This window comes from Notothenia rossii, assembly GCF_949606895.1.
Source record: "Notothenia rossii genome assembly, chromosome: 5".
NCBI lineage: Eukaryota > Metazoa > Chordata > Actinopteri > Perciformes > Nototheniidae > Notothenia > Notothenia rossii.
Window position 1 is genome coordinate 72,672,496 of NC_136903.1, and position 21,353 is coordinate 72,693,848.

Here is a 21,353-nt window from a genome sequence, read left to right on the forward strand (position 1 = left end):
TTTTCATTATTTTTGTATATTCATTACTTCCTAGCCAGAAAGCTACTACAGTGCCAGGGTGGAAGTCTGTGTTTTATTAAGATATATAAGAACAGGAACAGCAATGAATTAATGACTCAGGAAATGATTTTTTAATTCTGGCCAGGTTATTATGGGGGAGTTTCTACCAGCCATTTCGTAGCCAAAAAAAGGAAGACAAAAAACAAAAAAGACCATTAATCACTGATTCTTTGCCAGACTGCAGGCTAAACACCCCCCACACTTCACTTCCTGTCCCCCTCTCTGCTGGCTCATAGGTTGATAGGAAAAGCTTTTGTATGTGTGTGTGTGGGCGTGCGTGCATGTGAGAAGTCTCTCTAGTAACCTAAAGAGATACGTTTATTCTCCATGACTGAACTTTGTTTCTAGCAGTGCAGCAGACAGGCTTTTAACCATAGTCATATTGTGTGGCAGATATATAAGCCAAACACTGCTAGGCATCTGTCCAACAGTAGTATGTTCAACTCTTCAGCTCCATTGACAGTGTGTTTGATAAAGCCTTTAAACACCATCTCACAATTTACACCTTCTCTTCCTGCTTTACTAAAGGACACAACTGAATATGATATTCTGCTTTCACTACAACATGAGAACCTGAAATTCTGAGTAACGCAAAAAAACTTTGTGAATCAGTTCACTGGAATTAACTCAGAACCCAAAGTAATTCAAACTCATTCATGTGGTTATATAGCCAATATCTCAGTATCCAGGCATCATGGTTTGACTGCAGCAGCATTTTGTAGACTTTCTCAGATGGAAACCTGCTTTCTCTGAGGGCTTTGCATCATGCCAAGTTGCCTCCAGCAAGATGTTCACATGATGTCATTTCTCTCTAATTTCCAAGTAAACGTTTTCTCGGAGGCAGATCTATGTGATCAGAGTCAGCAGCCTCCTGTAACTGTAAATCTGTAGAAACTAAAAACAATGGCTCCCTTTTTCTAAATCAAATTTAAATGAAAATCATAAGTTTTTGTGACCAGATTTATCTGGCATCTGAAACAAACATTGAACTTTTGTAGATTTTTAGATTTCTTTCTAGACTCATCCCTCCATCTAAGTCTAATATGCAGCAGTTACACTTAGGAGTCTGGTTGAAAAAACGGATGAATCGTCAACATTTATTATCATTAAACCACTTCAAATAAGCCTTTTACATATTTAGAGCATTGTGCAGTGAAGGGTTTGAATTGTTCTTCTGGGAGGAAAAAGGTTTGTTTATTTATTGAAAGTAACTGAATTGGCTTCTTAAGCACAGTATTCAAATAATTTTGTTGTTCTTTTGATAACCTATTCAGGTGTGAAAACTTGATTGAGCATTAGAAAGGAAGTTCTAAGCATTATGATTAATGCAGACAAGGCGTTTTCAAATAACTGACCAAAACAAAAGCTTTTTTAAACATTTGCTAACATTTCCACTCTGCACAAAATAGCATTTTTTTAAATGTGAAACAACACTTATGACACTGATTTGTCTTTAGTAAAAAGATCCTTTTTGACATAATTCAGTTACATGCTGATGTGTGGCACATAAAATCGGGTTTGGAACTAAGGGGTGGTCTTCTTTTTATGGTTAGAGAAACAGCCCCTCAAGATGCCGGTAACTGTCAAGTGAGATTAATGTAAGGTCCCTTTTTTATTGCAATAATTCTGAATATGATTGGACAGTCTCAGCAGAGCCTTCAGGTAGCAGCTCTAATTAGAGCGTGTTTCTATCAACACACAGGAATCACATGGATGAAGATTTTGCCAAACTTAAACACATGGCCCATCTTCTCTTTCTGTTTACTGATGGGATTATTACAACATGGGTGAAGGGAGTGAGGGATTAGTGTGGATGGGGTCATGCTCACAGTGGTAGCCATGACTATCAGTGAGGACCAGGGAGAAGAAAATCCTCTGCTTTTACAGTAATTAACAGAAAGTTTGTTGTGTGTCCACGACATCAGACTGGGCCACCCTGAAAGCATGCGACGCCTCAGCAGATCTGCTTTGGATCATCTTGTGTTTATGGCAACTGGTGCTAATATCTGCCAGAGGGTCTCACTTACTATAATCAAACTGTGGGTGGCAACCATGGCTGATGCTTCAAAGTTTGAAAGGTAAGTAATTTTAATAATCGATGATGGTGGGCACAGTTGATCATCTTCCTTACCTATACAGTATGTGTCTACCTAAAACTTTCCCTCTTAAGGTTGTTTAGGATCCTTTAACAAAGAAATTTTGGCTTGATAATGCAGTTCTGCTGAATAATAGCTTGATTTCTTTTGGGGCATGTTTTCATTCAAAATATTAGGCATGTAGGTGGACCCCAGATAAACCATACAAGAACCAGAAGCAAAATCCAGACGTTGAGAAGCAAAAAAACAAATCTAATTTGTGGGATGAAGTCACCTGAACGTTTTCTGGCAGTCCTCAAAGAAGTTAAGAGAGAAGCCTGTACAATGTGCTAAAACAATCTGTCCAACAGGACCAAAGCGAGTCTCTATTTTTATGATTCTGTTCTCTGGCTTTTCACTGGAAATAATGTGATTAATTCTAGACTTAATTACCACAATATATGACACAGTTGTGTCTGTTGCAGCCTTAAGTCTGCAGTGTTTAATCTAATTGGGGTGTTCAATTAATAAAGCTTTACATAATTCACAATATACATGACAGGTCTCTTACTCACAGACAAACATAGATCTAGAGACCATGTGTTGTAGAGATGAGCAATGGCTTGGATTCATTGCTTCCTCTCTCGTCTCCTGCATTCCCCTTCCTCTGAATGATTCTCAGTCAGCTGGGAAGGTGATGTATTGATGCACTTTAGCAGATGCACACCACTGGGAACAAGCGAGTGCTAAAAAAGGGGAAAATCAGCCAGAAAAACTTGGAGTTGAAAAGTTCTCTCTGCAACATTTTTTTTCTGGGTTGTCACACACTGTTCCAAACTTCCACGTCATTGTGAATGTGTCCTGATAAGAGTTCATTATTCCCAAGCTGAGCGCTCAACAGTGTGCAGCAGTGACAAACCACCAGAAGACCCAGATAAAGAGGCTAAGACAAACGGCACCCAACCAGAACAATCTCTCTCCTGTACCCTCCTGTGGCCTTGATAACAGACATGATTGGTGAGACTGGCTGCAAGGGAGCATGGGAAATCGCTTTTTGGGGGGAAATCCTTTATCTTTAAAATGTCTGGAGCTATTTTTCCTCCAAATGTATGGTCAAAGCGAATATGTAAAGGCGAATGTGAAGTGATCATTAGCTTATCTTGGTGGATATGTCACTCTTTGCATCAGTGTGTTCTTTCCTCAGAGGACCCAGAACTAATAGGACCATTAAACAATGTGTGTGGATGAGTTGGTACCACCTGTGAGGCCAGACCACAATGATAGCAGAGACCAAGTTAAATGAAGCAGGGGGCTGTTAGTGAGGCGTTCTGCTTCATAAAGCAAAGGGAGAGTAAACTTCTGCTCCATCTGCGACCAGCTGCTTCGCCTCTCTTCACCTCTTTCTACTCGGACACTTGGGGAATTACCTCATCAGCCACACAGCGCTCTGTGTTGATACAGCCTCGGTTTCTTGCCTGTAAATAGCTCCGTTGCCCCGTTAGAAACCTCTCTGAAGAATTCAACTTTTTGTTGAGTAAGAAGAGAACTTTTATTGAGAACATAAAGTCCTTGGTGTCTAACGATCGTGCTCTAAAATATGCTTGAACATTGACTGAATGCCCTGCCTTATGTGGGCTGGAAAATCTGCAAATCTGAGATATTATCATGTTTTCAACTTATCTTTTCTATTATACACCAATTATACTAAGCCATACATTAACTTACTCCATCCCCCTGCCCCGAGTATTATATTTCTAATGAAAACAAAGTGAACCTTTGCAGAGAGTGTAGAGAGAGTTAAAGCCCCTTTTAATCCAGCAACAAGGAATCATTGTCACTATAATGAGCTGTAATGGAAATCAGATGGCGAAATAAATAAAATGGATTTGGGTGCCTTCTGCTAATGCAAAATTATATTAACCAACCATATATCCTGTGTCGAATGCAAGATGTGAATGATGCAAAAAGAGAAAGAGAAAAAATTATGTAAAGTTTAAATTATGAGACAATCTTTATTTCATTTAGCATAGTCACAGCATATAAAAAGTGGGAAACAGTCATATAAAATATAAAGTGACTCCGAGGGTTGTCCAGTCTATATATGGCTCTGTGTCAGACGTAGCCAATGATGTTGTTGCAGATTAACGGCTGTCTGCAGCGTGATTTCATGAGGGCTGCAAAGTTGTAAAAGTCTGGGTCCATCTCATTGAGGCCTGAGTGAGACTGGTGGAAAAAAGGGACTTTGGACTGAGATACCGCTACGGGACAGGACAGACGTTTTGCAGCATTCGCAGTTCTGTCAACGTGCGCAGAGTCTGTGGATCTCATCCTCACTCTGTCCTCTACACTTTTAGAAAATCCAACCAGTTTCTTCCTCATGTTGACAAAGAAACCCCTCCCCACTCTATTTCCTACATTCGGCTTCAGCTCAGTGGGTTCAGGACAATCTGGCAACTCCATCCAGTTCTGTACGAGGTCTGCAAAGCTGTTGTCGCCCAGAACTAGGGGTTGGCGGTTGCGTCCCCTGGTCAGTAAAGAGTTCGTCCAGTCCTCTTGGTTTGCATCAAACGATGTCCACGTCTCTAGACAGGCGTCAGACGTCGATTTGGGACGGATGCGTCCACTTGGAGCTCTGTTTGTACGGAGGCAGGCTGAAGAGGACACCCGCACGTTCCTCGTCCTCCTGAGAACCACCGCTTCATCCTGCCAGGACGCCTCAGAGTAGCCTGAATCAAATTCCAAGCTTTTGTGACTGCTGGGAGAGCCCAGTCTGAGGCTCAGGCTGGAGTCGTCCTCGTCCTCCTCCAGAGGACTCGCCAGGCAGCAGGCCGAGTCGTATGTGCTGGCCGTGCTGGCGTCAGATATCCTCAGGCGTGTGCGCTGCTCTCGCTGAAACGCTCGCTGCTGACAGGCCCGAGCCACCGCAGAGTGGCACACCAACGCTGGGAGCTGGGTGCTGAGGGGGCGTCTGGCTGCAGGGCAGGTCCTCCGGAGCTGTTTCAGGTCCTGCAGTGACCTCATCATGTACTGCATCTGCTCCCGTAAGCAGTTGCCTGAGTCAGGCAGGCACATCTGAGGAGACAAAAGATAGAGAGAGGGAGAGTCAGACAAAGTGTCAATAAATCCCACACCATGGCAGATCTGTTGATAGAGCCATGCTGAAAATAGCACATTACTCAGCCTAATTGAGGAGGTGTCGAAGAAAATGGCTCTAATAATAATAAGAGTTGACTAAATTCAGTTCTTTGGCACGTTTAGACTTGCTCAAAGTGGGTTTGAAGCTATTAAAATGAACTCATTTTCTGTTATTGTAATCACGAAGGTCAGCCGACCTGCTGATCAAAGAACGCACAATAGACAGATTTTCAAAACAAAGCAAATCCATCTGTCCATTAATTGACTCAACCACGCCAACAACTTAGGGAACGCCCTGTTCTTATTGTGTCAGGTGTGATTCAACTGAAAACCCAGACAGAAGTTATAAGAGGGAGAGTTGTACTAATGTCTCTCCTCAGCTATTTCACTGCACACTGAAACAACATCTGCAGTATATCAAGGAATAACTGGGGTCTGCTGGATCCAGATTCAGCTGCAGGGGTCCTGGCTCTTTAAGGTTGCCTGCCTATGAAATTCACCAGTGACACACTAAGGAATATAATACTTGTGTTTCCTCTCTGACTCCTGTGCTGATTGGTCAGAATCAGCCAGTGAGCAGCGATGGCTCACTCTCAAACACAAACAGGGCATAAGAGACCATGTGACTGTGTGTGTGAGTCTTTAAGGGTAAACGTGAACAAAGATGAGGTCCCATATTCTTTGTAAACAAAGTCTAGCTATGCTGGTCTCTTAACTGAGCCTAGATTCATGACATACTGTAGTATATCTGGGCTACTGAATAGTGTTTCTTTAATATATAAGTATGAGATATATACATTCCAAAAGTCAGAGGAACCACAGGAAACAGGTTCATATGTGGCCATAGAGGTCACATCCAACACAAGGTACTTGACTCAATGCCAGCACTAGCCTCAGAACCTGTAATGACCTCTCTACCCTGAATCTACACAATCCGTTTCAGTATGTGACCCTGCTGCAAGACCTTCTGCCCCCATTTGGTTTTCATCATAACTCCACGTTGCAAGGACTTGAGAAAGTACCCAAAGCTACTGTATGGAACAAAAAAAAGCAGGGCATGCAATATCCTATAACTAAATAATCAATTAATATAATAAGCTACTCTTCAAAATCAGTGAGTGTCCGTTAAATATCTCCATATGCTGCCATAACTGTCATTATTTAATCCAACAATGCTGCTGTGTTTAGATCATGAACTCACTGTGGAGGCATCTGAGCATCACTGACCGTTCAGCCGTCTGCTGCACTGGCAGATGTTTACTCCATATATTGATCATATTATACTAAATATTTGCTAGGGCTAATATTACTCAAGGTAAGCAATGTATAGGCTAGTGCGAAAAGGCAGCTCGGTTATAATGTCAAACAATAAAGTACAAAACTGATTTCGAACAGAAAACGAACTCACCATTTCTTCTCCTCTCATTTGTAAAACTCTGATTCTGCAAAAAAAAGAAAATAACCAGTTTTAGAAAAACCTACTCACACACACTTAGGCTAATAATTTCGTAAGAAATCACAACAGCGTGTAAAAAGTAGGCAACACAAGCACACACTCACTTCTAATATGGCACTCTATGTCCAAAGTAAGTAATATATCCCATAAACAGAGTTAAGCGTCCCGGTTCGTTCAGAAGGTGTTACAGTGTGTCTGACTGCAGATGCCTCCTGAACAGAGGTGTATGATCTGAGTGACTCTTCAGCCCTGCTCGCCTCCTTTTACAGCTCCGCGCCCTGCTGCGCACTGTGCATCGTGTATGAATGAGCCAATCAGAGCGCAGGACGCGCACACAGCTCGTTTAGACCCGCTTCCGTGTGCAGATGAACCCAGCTGCAAGAGCTGCAAGAGAGGAAAAATAAGTCCCATAAATTGGATCTTAGATCAATATAGGGAAAACAATTCCTAATGTTATACTTGATATTGTAGTTTCAGGAACCGTCTCCTAGATAAGACTATGATTATTTTTAAACTTCACATGTTTTTGATCCTAAAACTGACATCATGCTTAAGGCTTTGAGTTGGTTTAGGAACCTACTCGTAGAATTTGATTATCTTTAAATTAATGGTTTATGTGTTGATGCTTCTCTGTAACTTTATGTGCCCATGATTTAGTTTGTTGCATTATGATCTGTCTTCTTCATCCCTTAGCATTTTATATACTGTGAATTTTTGTAGACAATGTAGACAAAAGTATGATCTCCCGTGAAGATATATTGTGTTTACTATTCTAGAATAATTTGAAGTCTATCAAATATTCACATTTGAGACGTTTGAATATGTGCTTTCATTTCTTCTTCAGCCATTTAATATCATTAATTCAATGTATTCATGTGAAAGAAAAAGGAGTGACAGGACCTGCATAATTGCCTGCATTTAATGTTGAATAACACACTTACATGCCGTAAGTGTGTTATTCAACATTAAATGCAGGCAATTATGTCCTATCACTCCTTTTTCTTTCACATGATTGTTTTAAAGTTGTATAGCAAAAACAATGTAAGCAACCAAACCCTTTTCTTGGGCTGCTTCTCATCTGGTAGAATAAAAGAAGCTTGTCCTCCTGGTGTTAATGCTAATCACGGGATCAGTGTTTAAATACCTCCATGTAAATGTGATAATCCTGCACTCATTGGGCATTGAGCCTGTAACCCTGACAGTCGTTGGGCCCTCCACATTCAATTCACACTATTCACTAAATGGATGTTTATGCAAAACTGAGAGGAATGCATCTGTTCATTACTGTTGTGGGTAAATCCAGATCTGATGGCCTGCTGTTCGGGTGCAGATTTGTCTCCACAGCAAGGACAACATTAGTATACAGGTACTTGCAGCATGTCCAGACCTGGTTAACCGACTAGACCCTAAAACATCCTGCTCGGGTATTATTTGACTACTTTAGGGAGATTTTAAGCACTTTAATACTGAAAACTGTCTATTTTTCAGACTTTTCTTCAGCTAATTCTGTCAAATGCTCATATTCTAACACACATTTTCTCATTAAGCTTCAATATACAGGACAAGCTACAGTACAGACTTACATTGAAAATATTATTTTCACAGAGTGCATGTTTTTGTTGACACCAGGCTTTCACTTTTAAACGAGATAACGTTTCTAAGAAAAAGCGTACCACCCTAAAAGCCCCCAGCCCTTACACTATCCATTAAGTAATTACACATGCCTGGTAATGGAACTGTGATTATTTCAATTTTCTATACAGACTGACCTTTATTCTGAGTCTCTCTGCTTTTAGGAATCCCTAATGGCTATAATCATTAAATGAGTTGGTACTTGAACACATGAATGGTTTACTTCCCTTTATGAAACTGGATTTTAACATCATGCTGGTGTTTTTTTATTTTTTCAGAACATTCATAGATATGGCAGTGGTGATGTCCATTAAGTATAAACCCCTAAACAATCAGTATTTTTGTTCAAGGCAGGTCACACATCAGAAATAAGTATTTTAGCCCCCTCCCCCCTTTTTTTCTGGTTGTCGACATGTCATTTCTGGCTACAGATGAAAATAATTAATTTGACCAGATATTATTGATGCCATGGCTCATAGCTTAAATGCAAGACTAATAAAACCAATCAATTCAAATTTGTGTCAATGTTTTGACACAAATGTTTGATTCAAAATTGGCTTCAAAAATAAATATGCTTGCTTTAAAAATATTGAATTTTACTTTGAAAGATACCCAAAAACAAATGAATTCAAGATAACATTTTTACTGTTGTTTGTGCAAAACATGTAAACTTTACTCTGGTTAGTAGACAGATGTGTTGTGTCTCTGAGAGGCAGGGTGAATGTAGAGTCTTTGAGATGTAGAACTGCAGTGCCCTCTAGGGAAAAACTGCAGAAGGTTTATACATAAAAAAAAGTAATGTGCCGTTTTATAATAATAATAATATTTGTATTTTGTAAGTGCTTTACAGGTGCTCAGAGTCGCTTTACAGAGGTAGTAAAAAAGGACATCTTTATCTTTTCCACACTTTCACACTCAGTAAGGATGATAGTAGTTGTAATTGTTGTATTGGTTATTTGTTAAATATATTTAGGCTATATCATATTGCTTTTCTGTATGTCCTTGATTAGTGGTTAGCAGCACTGTTCATTTTCATTAGCATATTCCTGTAAAGTATGTAATCATTTTAAATTGAATTTAAAGCAGGATGTTGTTTGTGTAACACTGAACTAATCAGTGAATCACAGATTTGGTTGAGAAATCAATGGTTATACTGTAAGACCTTCTGAGCACCTTACCATAATCTCATCTACATGCATATAAACACATTCAAGATATATGTTATGTGCTATAACACATACACTCATCAGTCTTCCTCTGAGTCATTACTGGAGAGTGTTCCCCCAGAAGCACATTCACAGGTCCACAGACTTGTCTCAACCTTTAAAATAATGTGTTGTCCTTTAGAGCAAGTTTCTTAACCACAGCGGCACCACATTAAAACTGTGCCAGTACCTGCACTTTTTTTCTATAAGTGAATTTTTATCAACAGATTTTCGTTTTTTTATTTAGATTTAGACCATGTCTAACATATAATGCTGCCAATTTCACCATTTGCTGTTGCTTGATCTTCATCTGTCTGAAAAATTAGTATTACTATTGTGGAGGGGGGCATCTGGAGAGGATTGGCAGGATGAGTAGAGGGTCATTAAGCTAATATATATGAGCGTCACTAATTAGCCATGTTATCCATGTAATATGGATCACACCCTGAACAGCTTCCTAATCATTTTATATTAAGTTAAATCCAGACAAATAAAATAGGTTGAAGCTATCGTAAATGTGTCAAACGAGGCCTTTTAAAAACTTGAATAAGGATTTGACAATAAAAAATGTTTTCCCATAAAACACTGATCATTGTCTGTCCTCGTATTTCTTCTCTTTAGATGGTCTATGGAAGAATGTGAGCGATAGGCATTAGCAGTATTTCTTTTTCTAAATAAATAAAATCTCCCTCCTTTGATTTATTTGTTCTCATTGCACTAATACTGTTTAACTTTATTCATGACATTTTGAATGTATTCATAAAATAACTAAATCATCTTACTCCCCCTTTGTCACCATATGCCTGGCCCCTATTTTCTTTTTGATTTTCTGTCTTTCATTTATATTACAGGGGTTTCTGAAACCACTGTGGTGGATGTAGAAACCACTATTAGCCACGTGTCTCTCAAACTCAACAGCAATATTTTATAAAACAAACTTCTCCTTAATATTCACCTCTTCATCTGGTAAATAAGGAACTACATCTCCTAACAGTGGAGTATTATGTCCTTGTTGTGTTGATTTTTCCGTTTGCCACCAATAGGGAAATCATACTTAATCGAGAACATTTTGTGAAGGCAAAACTGAGACACAGGTGTTTGTAGGAATTGATATCCTTACATTAATCGTCCACTAGATGGGGCCATCGGCCAGTTTGATTTCAGCAGGAAGTTGTGGTTCGGGTTGACATTTTCAAAAAGGCCCGGGGCTTTTAATGTGTGATTGTTTTTGTATTGCTTGATTTTAATTTGATTTTAACTATATTTATTTGTTGTTCTTTTCTTTTCACTATCTCTGTAAAGCAACTTTGTGCACCTGTAAAAGCGCTAACAAAATGTATCTATTATTATTATTATTATTATTATTATTATTATATGTAAAAGGGCTTGAAGCGAGATTCTGTAACTTTTGATAGAAGAAATCAAACCTCCTCTTACAAAAGAAAACACCATAGCTAAAGGTCATACTCAAGTCTTGTCAATGTAGCCTCACTTGGTCTGGCATCATCAGAATACATTGTTTAATGTTCGCAAACTTTAGATATAAAACTAGACTTAATACCAACATAACTTTACTACAGAGACATTCAGTTATAGTGCTCTATAACTGTGTTGCTCTTCCACTACATTTAAGCATTTACTATCATTCCTTATTTGTCACTTATAGCCACCATGTCTTCTTTTCAGCTACAAAGTCTCACTTTTGTGGAAAGTAAATATTCTAAACCCCAATACTTCATTTTTATTTATCTTTGCTTGTTTTTAACCCTTTTGTGTAAAGAAATTACAAACAACTGCGAAGTTACCCACAAAATATGTTGCAGAAACAGAAGTAACAATAGGGAGAAAAAAAAACGTGCACAGGTCAGGTGATCTCTACTTTTATTTAAATTAAATCATATAGGACTTTAAAAGCCTTTTAATATTTACCAAAAAAACACTAACCTTTTGCTGAATTAGATTTTCGTCTCTCATTAATAATCACTATATATTCATAGGTGCTAGGCAGAAAACACAAGAAAAGTATAGGCGCACAGTAGGTCAAACAGTATTGAAAGCATATCTAGGAATTGGTTGTAAACAGAAGTCAAGGCACACACATACCACGACAGACATGGAAATGGTACTATAAAAAGTGAGAGAATGTTAGTTACACACATACTTTAAATATCAGTTAGAATTTTGTCATAATTTCCCCCAGCATGTGAAGCATTTTTTTTTTTCCTTTTCAGCATTTTAACATTTTTTATTTTGTTTTTCGTAGGAATGTTAGACAATTTGTGCAGATTACAGAGCTAATATTTGCCATGTTGAGTCATGCAAAACAATATACGGTTTGGCTATGAATGATGAACTTATGTAAACATTATAAAAAAAAAAGAAGCGCTTTCCTTTATCAGTCATATTTTATGTCCATGCCTGTGCTTCATCTTTTAAAAAATAAGCTTCCTGTGATTAAAAGTTGAATAATTTGCACATCAGAATTTCTAAAAGTAAAATAAATGCATTTATATAAAAAAGTTTTCCTTTACCTCCATTAGTAATTGAAAATAAAGAAGAAAAAAAAAATAGAACAAAAATACAATTATAAATGTTGATTTTGTGGTCATAGCCCAAAGAGTTAACAATACAAGCGACTGGATCAGCATTTGTTGAAATTCTGCAAGTCTCGTCGGGTTTTTAGTCTCTTAGGTGTCTTTATAAAAAGCAGATCAAAGCAGAAATCGTGGTTGGCCAGTGCAGTCATTCATGATGTGTGTTTACTCCCCCTTTCTTCATGGTCATTGGAACTCTTCAAGTAATCTGAAAAACAAAAACAAACACACCTATCAGTCATTATCTCTGACAGGCTTCAGTCGTTGACCTGCTGCCAGGTTTCTCTCTCTGAACTCACCTTGACTCTCTCTCAGATTTGTTTTTTAGAAGAGGCCGCAGTCCTTCAGGTTGTTCTTGATGATGACGTCAGTGACAGCGTCGAACACAAACTGCACATTCTTGGTGTCGGTAGCGCATGTGAAGTGGGTGTAGATTTCCTTGGTGTCCTTCTTCTTGTTCAGGTCTTCAAATTTGGTCTGGATGTAAGCCTGGGCCTCCTCGTACTTGTTAGGGCCTGAGGAGACAGAGTGAGAGAGGAGAGGCTGAGTCGCTGAGGAGAACACACTCTCTGAAGGGTCTTTTTCCGTTCTCTTGTTCAATTCATCTGGAATGATTTTGCGTCTCTTTGGTATTATCGTTAAATTAGAGTCACATCATCGGTTTGTATCTCTGACCACCCGGCAATGTTTGAAAGTCCAACGTTTGTTTAAACACTCTTTCCTAGTCAGCAGATATTTTCAGTATCCAGAAAGACCCTTCTAACCATCTGCAAAAAATATATAATTGGCTCAGATCTTTTCCAAATCCAAACAAAGATTGGATGTCTAAATAACAAATGGTTTTGCTGATTTTAAACAATATGAAACAAAATGTTAACAATTGACCTCCATTAGTCTTTGTTTGGATATTTTCCGAAAAATATGAAGCATTGATATTTTTTTCTGTCGTATGAAAAGGGGAAAGATATTTTCTGGTCATCTGGACTGGTAAATATAGTCGCAAATAAAGAAATAGGTATAATGTCTTTATCATATTAGATTATGTTTTCATCCATATGGTTAGAAGAGTCTTTAAGGATTTTTAACTTCAATGAGATAGTGACACATAAGAGGCAAAAAGTGAGTCTAGATTTAGCCTGGTTTAATGGTTCTATACAGAGGCAGACTCTAACCCTAAGTACAAGAGTCATTTTTACACCCTATTTACTAAATATTTTACTTGTTAAAATCTATCATTTGGTCCTGTCCTGTGTTTGTGTTGAGGCGGTCCCACCGTACCAGAGTATTCGGGGAAGCAGATGGTCAGGGGGCTGTGGGCGATCTTCTCCTCGAACAGGTCCTTCTTGTTGAGGAACAGGATGATGGAGGTCTCTGTGAACCACTTGTTGTTGCAGATAGAGTCAAACAGCTTCATGCTCTCATGCATCCGGTTCTGGATGGGACGGGTACAAGTGGAGATAAAGAGATTGTTATCATTATTAAAAAAACGTTCCCTGACACCCCAACCTCTCCTCTCCATTTTCCTCGGAATCATCTCCTTGTGCAAAGCTTTTAAACATTTTTGAGGATAAGCCTAACTCACCATCTCCTCGTCCTCAGCCAGGACCAGGTCGTAGGCACTCATGGCAACACAGAAGATGATGGCTGTGACTCCCTCAAAGCAGTGGATCCACTTCTTCCTTTCTGAACGCTGGCCTCCAACATCAAACATCCTACACACACACACACACACACACACACACACACACACACACACACACACACACACACACACACACACACACACACACACACACACACACACACACACACACACACACACACACACACACACACACACACACACACACACACACACACACACACACACACACACACACACACACACACACACACACACACACACACACACACACACACACACACACACACACACACACACACACACACACACACACACACACACACACACACACACACACACACACACACACACACACACACACACACACACACACACACACAATAAATATACATTATAATGCCGGAGAAGAAACAACACTTTCTCCTGCTGACAGGCAGCAGCCTCAAGGTCTCTTTCTGGGAAAGTGTGTGCTCTCTGCCTTTCTCTGGGCAGGTTGTTTCTCTGCATAGGCCTCTTCATTTCTCCTGCCATTTCTGAGCATTTCTGTTCAGTGCAGTTGCTGTGGTAACGACAGCTTTAAGGCAGGATGAGGCAAGGCAGCAGAAGTTTTTTTTTTAATGGGAGTTATTCATGAAGATGAAGGGTACCTAGATAGATGATGGAGGATGTTCGTCTGGACGTTGCAACACTTAAGATTTTCTCCGTCTAACATTGAGAGGAGGCTTTTCAGCTGGCAGCTAGAGGCAGAGTGTAGCCATTGTAGCATTGCATGTATGGATTGAGAGCTGACTTCAGATATTAAAATACAAATGGAGAAAACAGTATATGTTTTCAGAACATACAAGAAGAACACATTTACATTGTCAAAACAAGTACACTTCTGAGAAGCATGGCAACAAACAACCATTCAAAGACACTTAAAGGGTAGTAATGTGTTTGTATTCAGAAATAACTTTCATCCTCTCTAATATCCTGCTGTGATACAGACTAACATCCCACACATGTCTACATTTTTTGTGTGTGGGATATGTCACTTTTCTGAAGTTCCCCTCGGTTTTTCTCGGTGTCTAAAAATCACTAACAGGATTGAGTGGGACACGCTGCTTTGGTTAAAGACACCTTTATCTCAGCTGCTGAAATCAATCAGCAACTTGACAAATCAGTAAATAAATGTTTTCTTCTTGCAAAATGTATTGACTTTCCAAAAAAGGGAAGCATTGTGTTCTGGCAGACACAGACAATACTTTTTGTACAAACTGAAACTCATGACTCATAAAGGCACATGAATTCAATTACCTCAGTCGGCAAAATGTGTCAGTCGCTAGAGATTCATAATTGTCAGAACAAAGTACTCTGTGACAACAGTTGATTTTCTTATAAGATATGACTTTTAAATTGCTTTCTCATTGCGTTTAGAGTCTGTTATCGTCATCAACTAGTGATTCAATGAGAATATCTTAAAGATCAAATGAGTTTCTGGTTTTGTAATGATTATTTTTTCTGATACATTCAGAAACATGCAAGATATTTCCGGCACATAACTAATGTGTGGAGCTACTTCCGGTGGTGAGCATGAGCCTCATTTAGTAATTACTGTCACCTGCTGAGCCCGAGTCCTGAAGGCATGTCGCCCTCTGATCAGTGTGGTTACCATTTGATCCTCTAAAACACATGTGTCAAACTCAAGGCCCGGGGGCCAAATCAGGCCCGTGGTGGATTTAATTTTGAATTACTAGGCGTGTGGGGCAGTGGGTTGCGCGTTGGTGTTCGGGTCAGGGGGTCACAGGTTCAAACCCCACTGCAGTCAGCATGTCGTTGTGTCCCTGAGACACTTCACCCCAAATTGCTCCTGTGTGGATTGTCCACAGTACTGAGTATGTAAGTCACTTTGGATAAAAGCGTCTAACAAGTAATGTACTATTAGATCTGGCCCGCCAGTATATTGCACGCACACCTTCACTCCATCCTGAGGGTCTCCTCAGCTCAGAGCCTGACCCCAAACATTGATGAACTTGCACCCAAGATGAGATGCCAAGTATCTGCTTGAGCTAGCATCACAGAGCAGCACACTGAGTTTACATGGATGTTTCCTTCTGCACTTTCTTTCTTGAGACAACAGGGCATGTTTGGGTTTCTCTTTGAGGGAAATTGTTTTTTTGAAGCTGTTGTTGGCCTGTGGGAAAATGTAATCATAAGAAATGACTCGGGAAAAGCTGCAGATAGAGCCATAAGAAATGAATGCAACTGATTATTTAATTAATGTTGTTTTTACGGGCAATAATTGTTAGTTCCAGGTTTAATATGTGCAATAAGTTCATTTCAATACGTTTTGCAATAAACATTGAACCAGTCCGGCCCTCGACTAGTACCCATTTTTTTATTTTGGCCCACTGTGTATTTGAGTTTGACACCCCTGACCTAAAATAAACAGCCATTACACATAAGTTATAAATAAGTTCTAAAACATCACCACTGTATAATCGATTTTAAAATGTTATTGCTAACTTATAAAGCATTCAATGGTTTGGGACCCCAAATATGTCCGACATACTGCTCTGTTACAAGCCACCCAGAGCTCTGAGGTCATCGGGGGGGGGGCTTACTCATTGTACCCCGGCTCAGAACCAAACACGCCAAAGCTGCTTTTAGCTTTTTTGCTCCCCACAAATGGAACAAACTTCCAGAGAACCTGAGGTCTTCACCAACGCCGAGTTCTTTTAAGTCACGGCTAAAAACAATACTTTTTTCCTCTGCTTACCCAGAAGTCTTTCAACTTGCTTTAGCACCTACCGTATTTACAATGTTGTATTTAAACTATTCTGTATCTCTTTTATGCATGGTTTTTATGAATCTAAAAGCACTTTGAATTGCCTCTGTGTCTGAAAATGGGCTATATAAATAAACGTAACTTACCTTACCTTATATTAGCACGGACAGTTTCTATGTAAACGAGTATGATGTGTCTCTTTTGCAAATGAAATATTTAGCTGTACAATATAAACTTCTTCTTTTAGACCTTTAATACTTTATTAGCATTTTACAAAATGAAGATTAAAGGAATAACTGTGAAAGGAGGGAGTGTCTTACTTGAAGTGCAGATCCTTGAAGGTGAAATGTGTCTCCACGATGCCCGTGGTCTTCACTCGGGTCCGCAGCACGTCCTGCTGTGTGGGGATGTAATCTGGCTTGCCTATCCTCTCCAGGTCATTTAGATAGCTGTCAGGAACAAGGACACACACCATATATATTAACACTGGGCAGTAACCTCGCAGAAATAAAGGGACCTTAAGATGTTAAGGGTTTGGGTTCTTTCAGGTGAAAGGTCTCATCTGTTCCTTCTCACAGACATGAGAAGTACAGAAGGCCCACTAACAGCTCTGTGTCGTCTCAGCACAGCCAGTTACAAAGTGACAGTGATGAGAGCTGTACAAGGCTGCTGCTACCCCTGCTATACCAGATCACACAGTCATGAACATTCATCTTATATAATGTACATTACAGTAAGCAAAGGAAAGGAAAACTAGGATAACACACCAAATAAACCCTTAAAAAAAATGGGGCAAGACGTCCTTTTTCAGCATGTATGCAAAACACACGAGTAGGATTAACATTCGTGTGGTAATATTTAAAAGCCAAATTGACGTGCTGTCCTAGTCTCTTTTTTATCATTGACATGAATGATCAAGCACCCAGTGTTCAGGGTCTTGATATGAACGTGTAAAGATAATACATTATTTCCGAAACTGAATATCTGCTGACTTTTTGAATGCCTGAACAGATATGCAACATCTCTATTATTGACAGGAGCATACGATATATTGTCTGTGACCATGCAATTGAATACAGATATTGTAAAGATGTGTATTATATCACAGACTCTGCACTATCCCAGCCATGGGAAAGCATCCACTGCAAGGTAAGCAAATGATGTGGATCATGGTAAGGGAAAGCTCTGGTAGCAGATTTCTGTCTCTTTTGTTAGCAATCACAAAATCATGTAGTATGTTAAAGCAATGCATACACTGAATCCTGCAATGAGATCCGTTCATATCCGCATGCACACAATACATAATGATTTGTATGTAAAAACCTATATTTCAATGTAATATCTTGACACTATGCTCTGTTTGTCTCTATATTTTCTTTCAAATCTATTTAGAAGAAAAACTGTGTTTGTTCAAAAACAAACAATAAAGCATTCACACTGTTCAACATACCCAAAGCCTGATAAAACACTAACTATAAGACCACAATCCACTTTCACAACTATAAAGTTACCCTGGTCGACAAATAAAAGCCCAAAAGTACATTTTTACGTAATTCTTTCAGTACAATACTTAACTAGCTTGAGAAAACGATGTTATAAAACAAAGTGTTGCTGCTGGATGTTATCCCATTCAGCCCGGCTGTAGATATTAGAGCCTCTGCACCACTAGTTCATGCCACGAGAGTTTAATCATAATCCTGCTCCACACGGGCAGAGGGTTAGGATGCTTTTGTAGTCCACACATCAGCAGCACAGCTTGATTTAGCCATTGCAGTTATAAGCCTTTAAGAGTAATTTAATTTGGCCTGCCTACACTTTAATACATAAAGGCATTCAAATGTAATGTGACAGAATAATTGTCAAAGGTCAAATATTGGTCATTTTAAAAAGGTTTTACAAGAACAATTAAAACCATTTCAACATGTTTTTCATCCGTGAAGTAAACAATTATGAGTGACCTAGTGTGGAACCCTAATATACTTTATATTCATCACACAGAATAATTAAAGCGTTAGGAGTGACTGTTTCATTTTGATACTCCCAGAAATGTGGTTTTCCTAAAATAATGGCAGCTGGATTCATTTTTTAGTTGAGTGTAAATTACACGTCCCTCTCTCTCAAACCAGTCATAGCAGAGAGGTTCAGTTAATGAGAGCCGTGCCATTTCTCTCGCTTTATCTTTCCCTGGCTCTCAGCAGGTGCTCAGAGATGGATTATTCTCTACTGCCAGACTCATTTAGTTCCCTCTTAAAGCAACCAACTCTCTCAGAGCTCGACAAAGCCATCACGGTACATTGTCCAATCTCCGAGCTGCTAAATGTTAGCCTGTTAGCTTCCAGGTCCTCTCAGCCTTAACAAGAGCAGTGAGGCAGAGAAGGTGAAGCTATGCTAATACCAGCCAACACAAACAGAGAACAATATCGCTCCCCGTGGAAGATAATACAGCCGTTACTGCAAAGCAATCACTTGTGAAAGAGTTAACACTCCCTGACAGTTCAGCGCACATTCTGGCAGTGTCATGGTGTTATCAAAGGCTGACTGTATTAAACAGAAATCAGCTAATTCCTGCTGCAGCTTGCGACAAGACTCAGGCTCTCGGATTTCATCCCACAGGGTACGAGTGATAACCTCTCACCTCTTACCAGCAGCCTCTCACAGTTACCTCATGTTCTCCCTGTTTATTATACAGGTAAATTATAACAACACTGCCAAAAACACTGAGTGCTCAGAAATTAGATTCATTCAAGTAATTAAGGCCAGCGGAGAGAGGCTGAGGTTGCCATGTTGTTGTGGATTAGCGACACAACTGGTGTTTGAAAGTGAAAGCCCTGGGTTAAACAAAACAGCAGGCCTTCATTATTAATAACTGCAGCTGCTCTCTGATGTTATTTTATGTCATTAAGGCACTCACTATGCTGCTGAGTCATTGAGCTGGTACTCTCTGGCCCGTGTGAAGCAGCCCTGCACACCACCGTCAGCCCACAGCCGCTGGATGACGTTGGACAGATCTTCTGGCAGGATGCCCTGCTCCTCTGCTGCTGCGGACAGAGCAAACAGCTGGCGGGCATCGTCCTGACATGAAGAGACACACACAACACATTAGATCGAGCCGATTTCACAGAAAGATACAAAGTCTAGTATCACTTGTTTTTCTTTTTCAATGGACAAAGCTGATAAGCACTGCAGAGTTTATTTAGCACATCTTTTTCACATGGCTAATTATATCCCACTTTCTGCAGGGCCCAGTAATGGTGGGCATGGATGCATGTTAGTATTACAAAGAGTTTAGAATTGTGATGAAACAACTATACATCAGCACAGATTCCGAAGAAGAAGAAGAAGAAGAAGAAGAAGAAGAAGAAGAAGAAGAAGAAGAAGAACAGTTCCCAAACACATAACGTTTAAAACAGTTACTTTGAGAATCAAATCTCATATGGGCCTTCAACATGAAAAACACTAAAGAATGACCACAACAGTTTACTGCATGCCATGTAATAAGTATTGTTGTCAACATTGACCTTCTAAGCTAACTGTGACATAGGCTTTTTTAAATGTAGCTGGAAGTAGCGAGGGGAAACATTATGTGCCTGTGGTAATTGGTGCTTTTTAAAAACAACAGTACTTAGACACTGCAGATAAGAGCTCCGACCAATGGAAACAGTCCTATGATGGAAAGAGAAACAGCATTTTTTCAAATGTTATATCATTTGAAGTTTCCTGCAGCCCTCTGCACTCCATAGAATCAGACATGTCTAATGTCAAACTGTAAACTTTCACAACAAATGATATTGAAGGAAGTGAAGACACAGTCAAAGTAAACAGAAGAGTAAAGAACCAGAAATGAAGGATCGATCATTGGCTTACTTGGAGTTGTGTCGTCTCACAGTCACCTGCCATAAACTCTGCACGGTAATGAATCCGTCTATTAAAGTTAAGTGGCCTGGAAAAGCAGATGCATCGAATGGCAGGCAGGACATTAATATGCCTTTTTAATAATGTATTTATGCTGTATTTGTTCTTAAATGTCTTTTGCTTTTAACCTGCAAAGCACTTTGAATCGCCACGTGCTGAAAAGTGCTGTATAAATAAAATTGCCTTTAATATTAAAAGTAATGGCATGTACTTGCCTTTGTTACCCTGAGACACATAATAAGTGAGCAATGACATTTTGTAACTGTACTTAGTTTGCACTCACTGGGACTCTGAGAAGGGCATCACCTCCACCGCACCCCTCTGACCCGCTGTGTTTGAAGGCTTAAGTAAACTTTGATGTTAGGTATTAAGAGCAAACTTCCATGGATTAGTTAATAATTAGCTTATTCGACCTGAAATAGTCTTATGACCCTGTCATGAATAATGTTTTCAACTTCTGCAAATCTGTAAGCAGCACATCTTGGAAAACTAGTTAAGAAAACTCCAACCAATGAGTGATGTGTGCCCTGTATCAAATACTACTTGGTTACCAATTGTCTGCAGGAATTGTCACATTTGGCAAACAGTGAAAGCAGCGTGTTTCTTGTGTTTACATGAAGAGATCAAACAAACCCATTAGGTCAGATGCTGATTTCAGAATAATGCTGAATGCTGACTGCGTTTTCTCTCACGGTGAGACGAATATTGTCTTTTTAATTGAAAACTGTGAAATGTTCCAGATTAGTCTGTCCTCTCTGTAAGTCATAGCAGTGGTGGACGGTGTTTCTCAAATAAACTCAAATAAACTAATTCACTCCGTCCAGCAGAACTCGTCATGCTGAGTTAGCTCCCTTGGCAGAGCGGATCCTCAC

At 39.5% G+C, this 21,353-nt stretch overlaps 2 protein-coding genes across 2 annotated transcripts in view; both read right to left on the reverse strand.

Moving 5' to 3' along the window:
* Nucleotides 1-4,127: 4,127 nt before the first annotated feature.
* On the reverse strand, nucleotides 4,128-6,983 carry LOC307041566 (PAK4-inhibitor inka1-like). Its single transcript, XM_079685033.1, has 3 exons — nucleotides 6,831-6,983; nucleotides 6,679-6,712; nucleotides 4,128-5,207 (listed from the first exon to the last, which is right to left on the reverse strand). Exons 2-3 carry the CDS (start codon nucleotides 6,694-6,696, stop codon nucleotides 4,248-4,250), a joined length of 978 nt encoding a protein of 325 aa, XP_079541159.1. The 5' UTR covers nucleotides 6,697-6,712; nucleotides 6,831-6,983; the 3' UTR covers nucleotides 4,128-4,247.
* A 4,444-nt stretch (nucleotides 6,984-11,427) lies between these two features.
* Nucleotides 11,428-21,353, reverse strand: part of LOC307039322 (guanine nucleotide-binding protein G(i) subunit alpha-2) — a 55,040-nt gene continuing 45,114 nt past the window's right edge. Inside the window, exons 4-9 of the mRNA XM_079681252.1 lie at nucleotides 19,481-19,641; nucleotides 16,890-17,018; nucleotides 13,740-13,869; nucleotides 13,436-13,589; nucleotides 12,457-12,672; nucleotides 11,428-12,365 (exon numbers count right to left, since the gene is read on the reverse strand). Coding sequence (XP_079537378.1) covers nucleotides 12,482-12,672; nucleotides 13,436-13,589; nucleotides 13,740-13,869; nucleotides 16,890-17,018; nucleotides 19,481-19,641 — 765 coding nt within the window. The 3' untranslated portion in view covers nucleotides 11,428-12,365; nucleotides 12,457-12,481. The remainder of the gene's footprint in view (nucleotides 12,366-12,456; nucleotides 12,673-13,435; nucleotides 13,590-13,739; nucleotides 13,870-16,889; nucleotides 17,019-19,480; nucleotides 19,642-21,353) is intronic.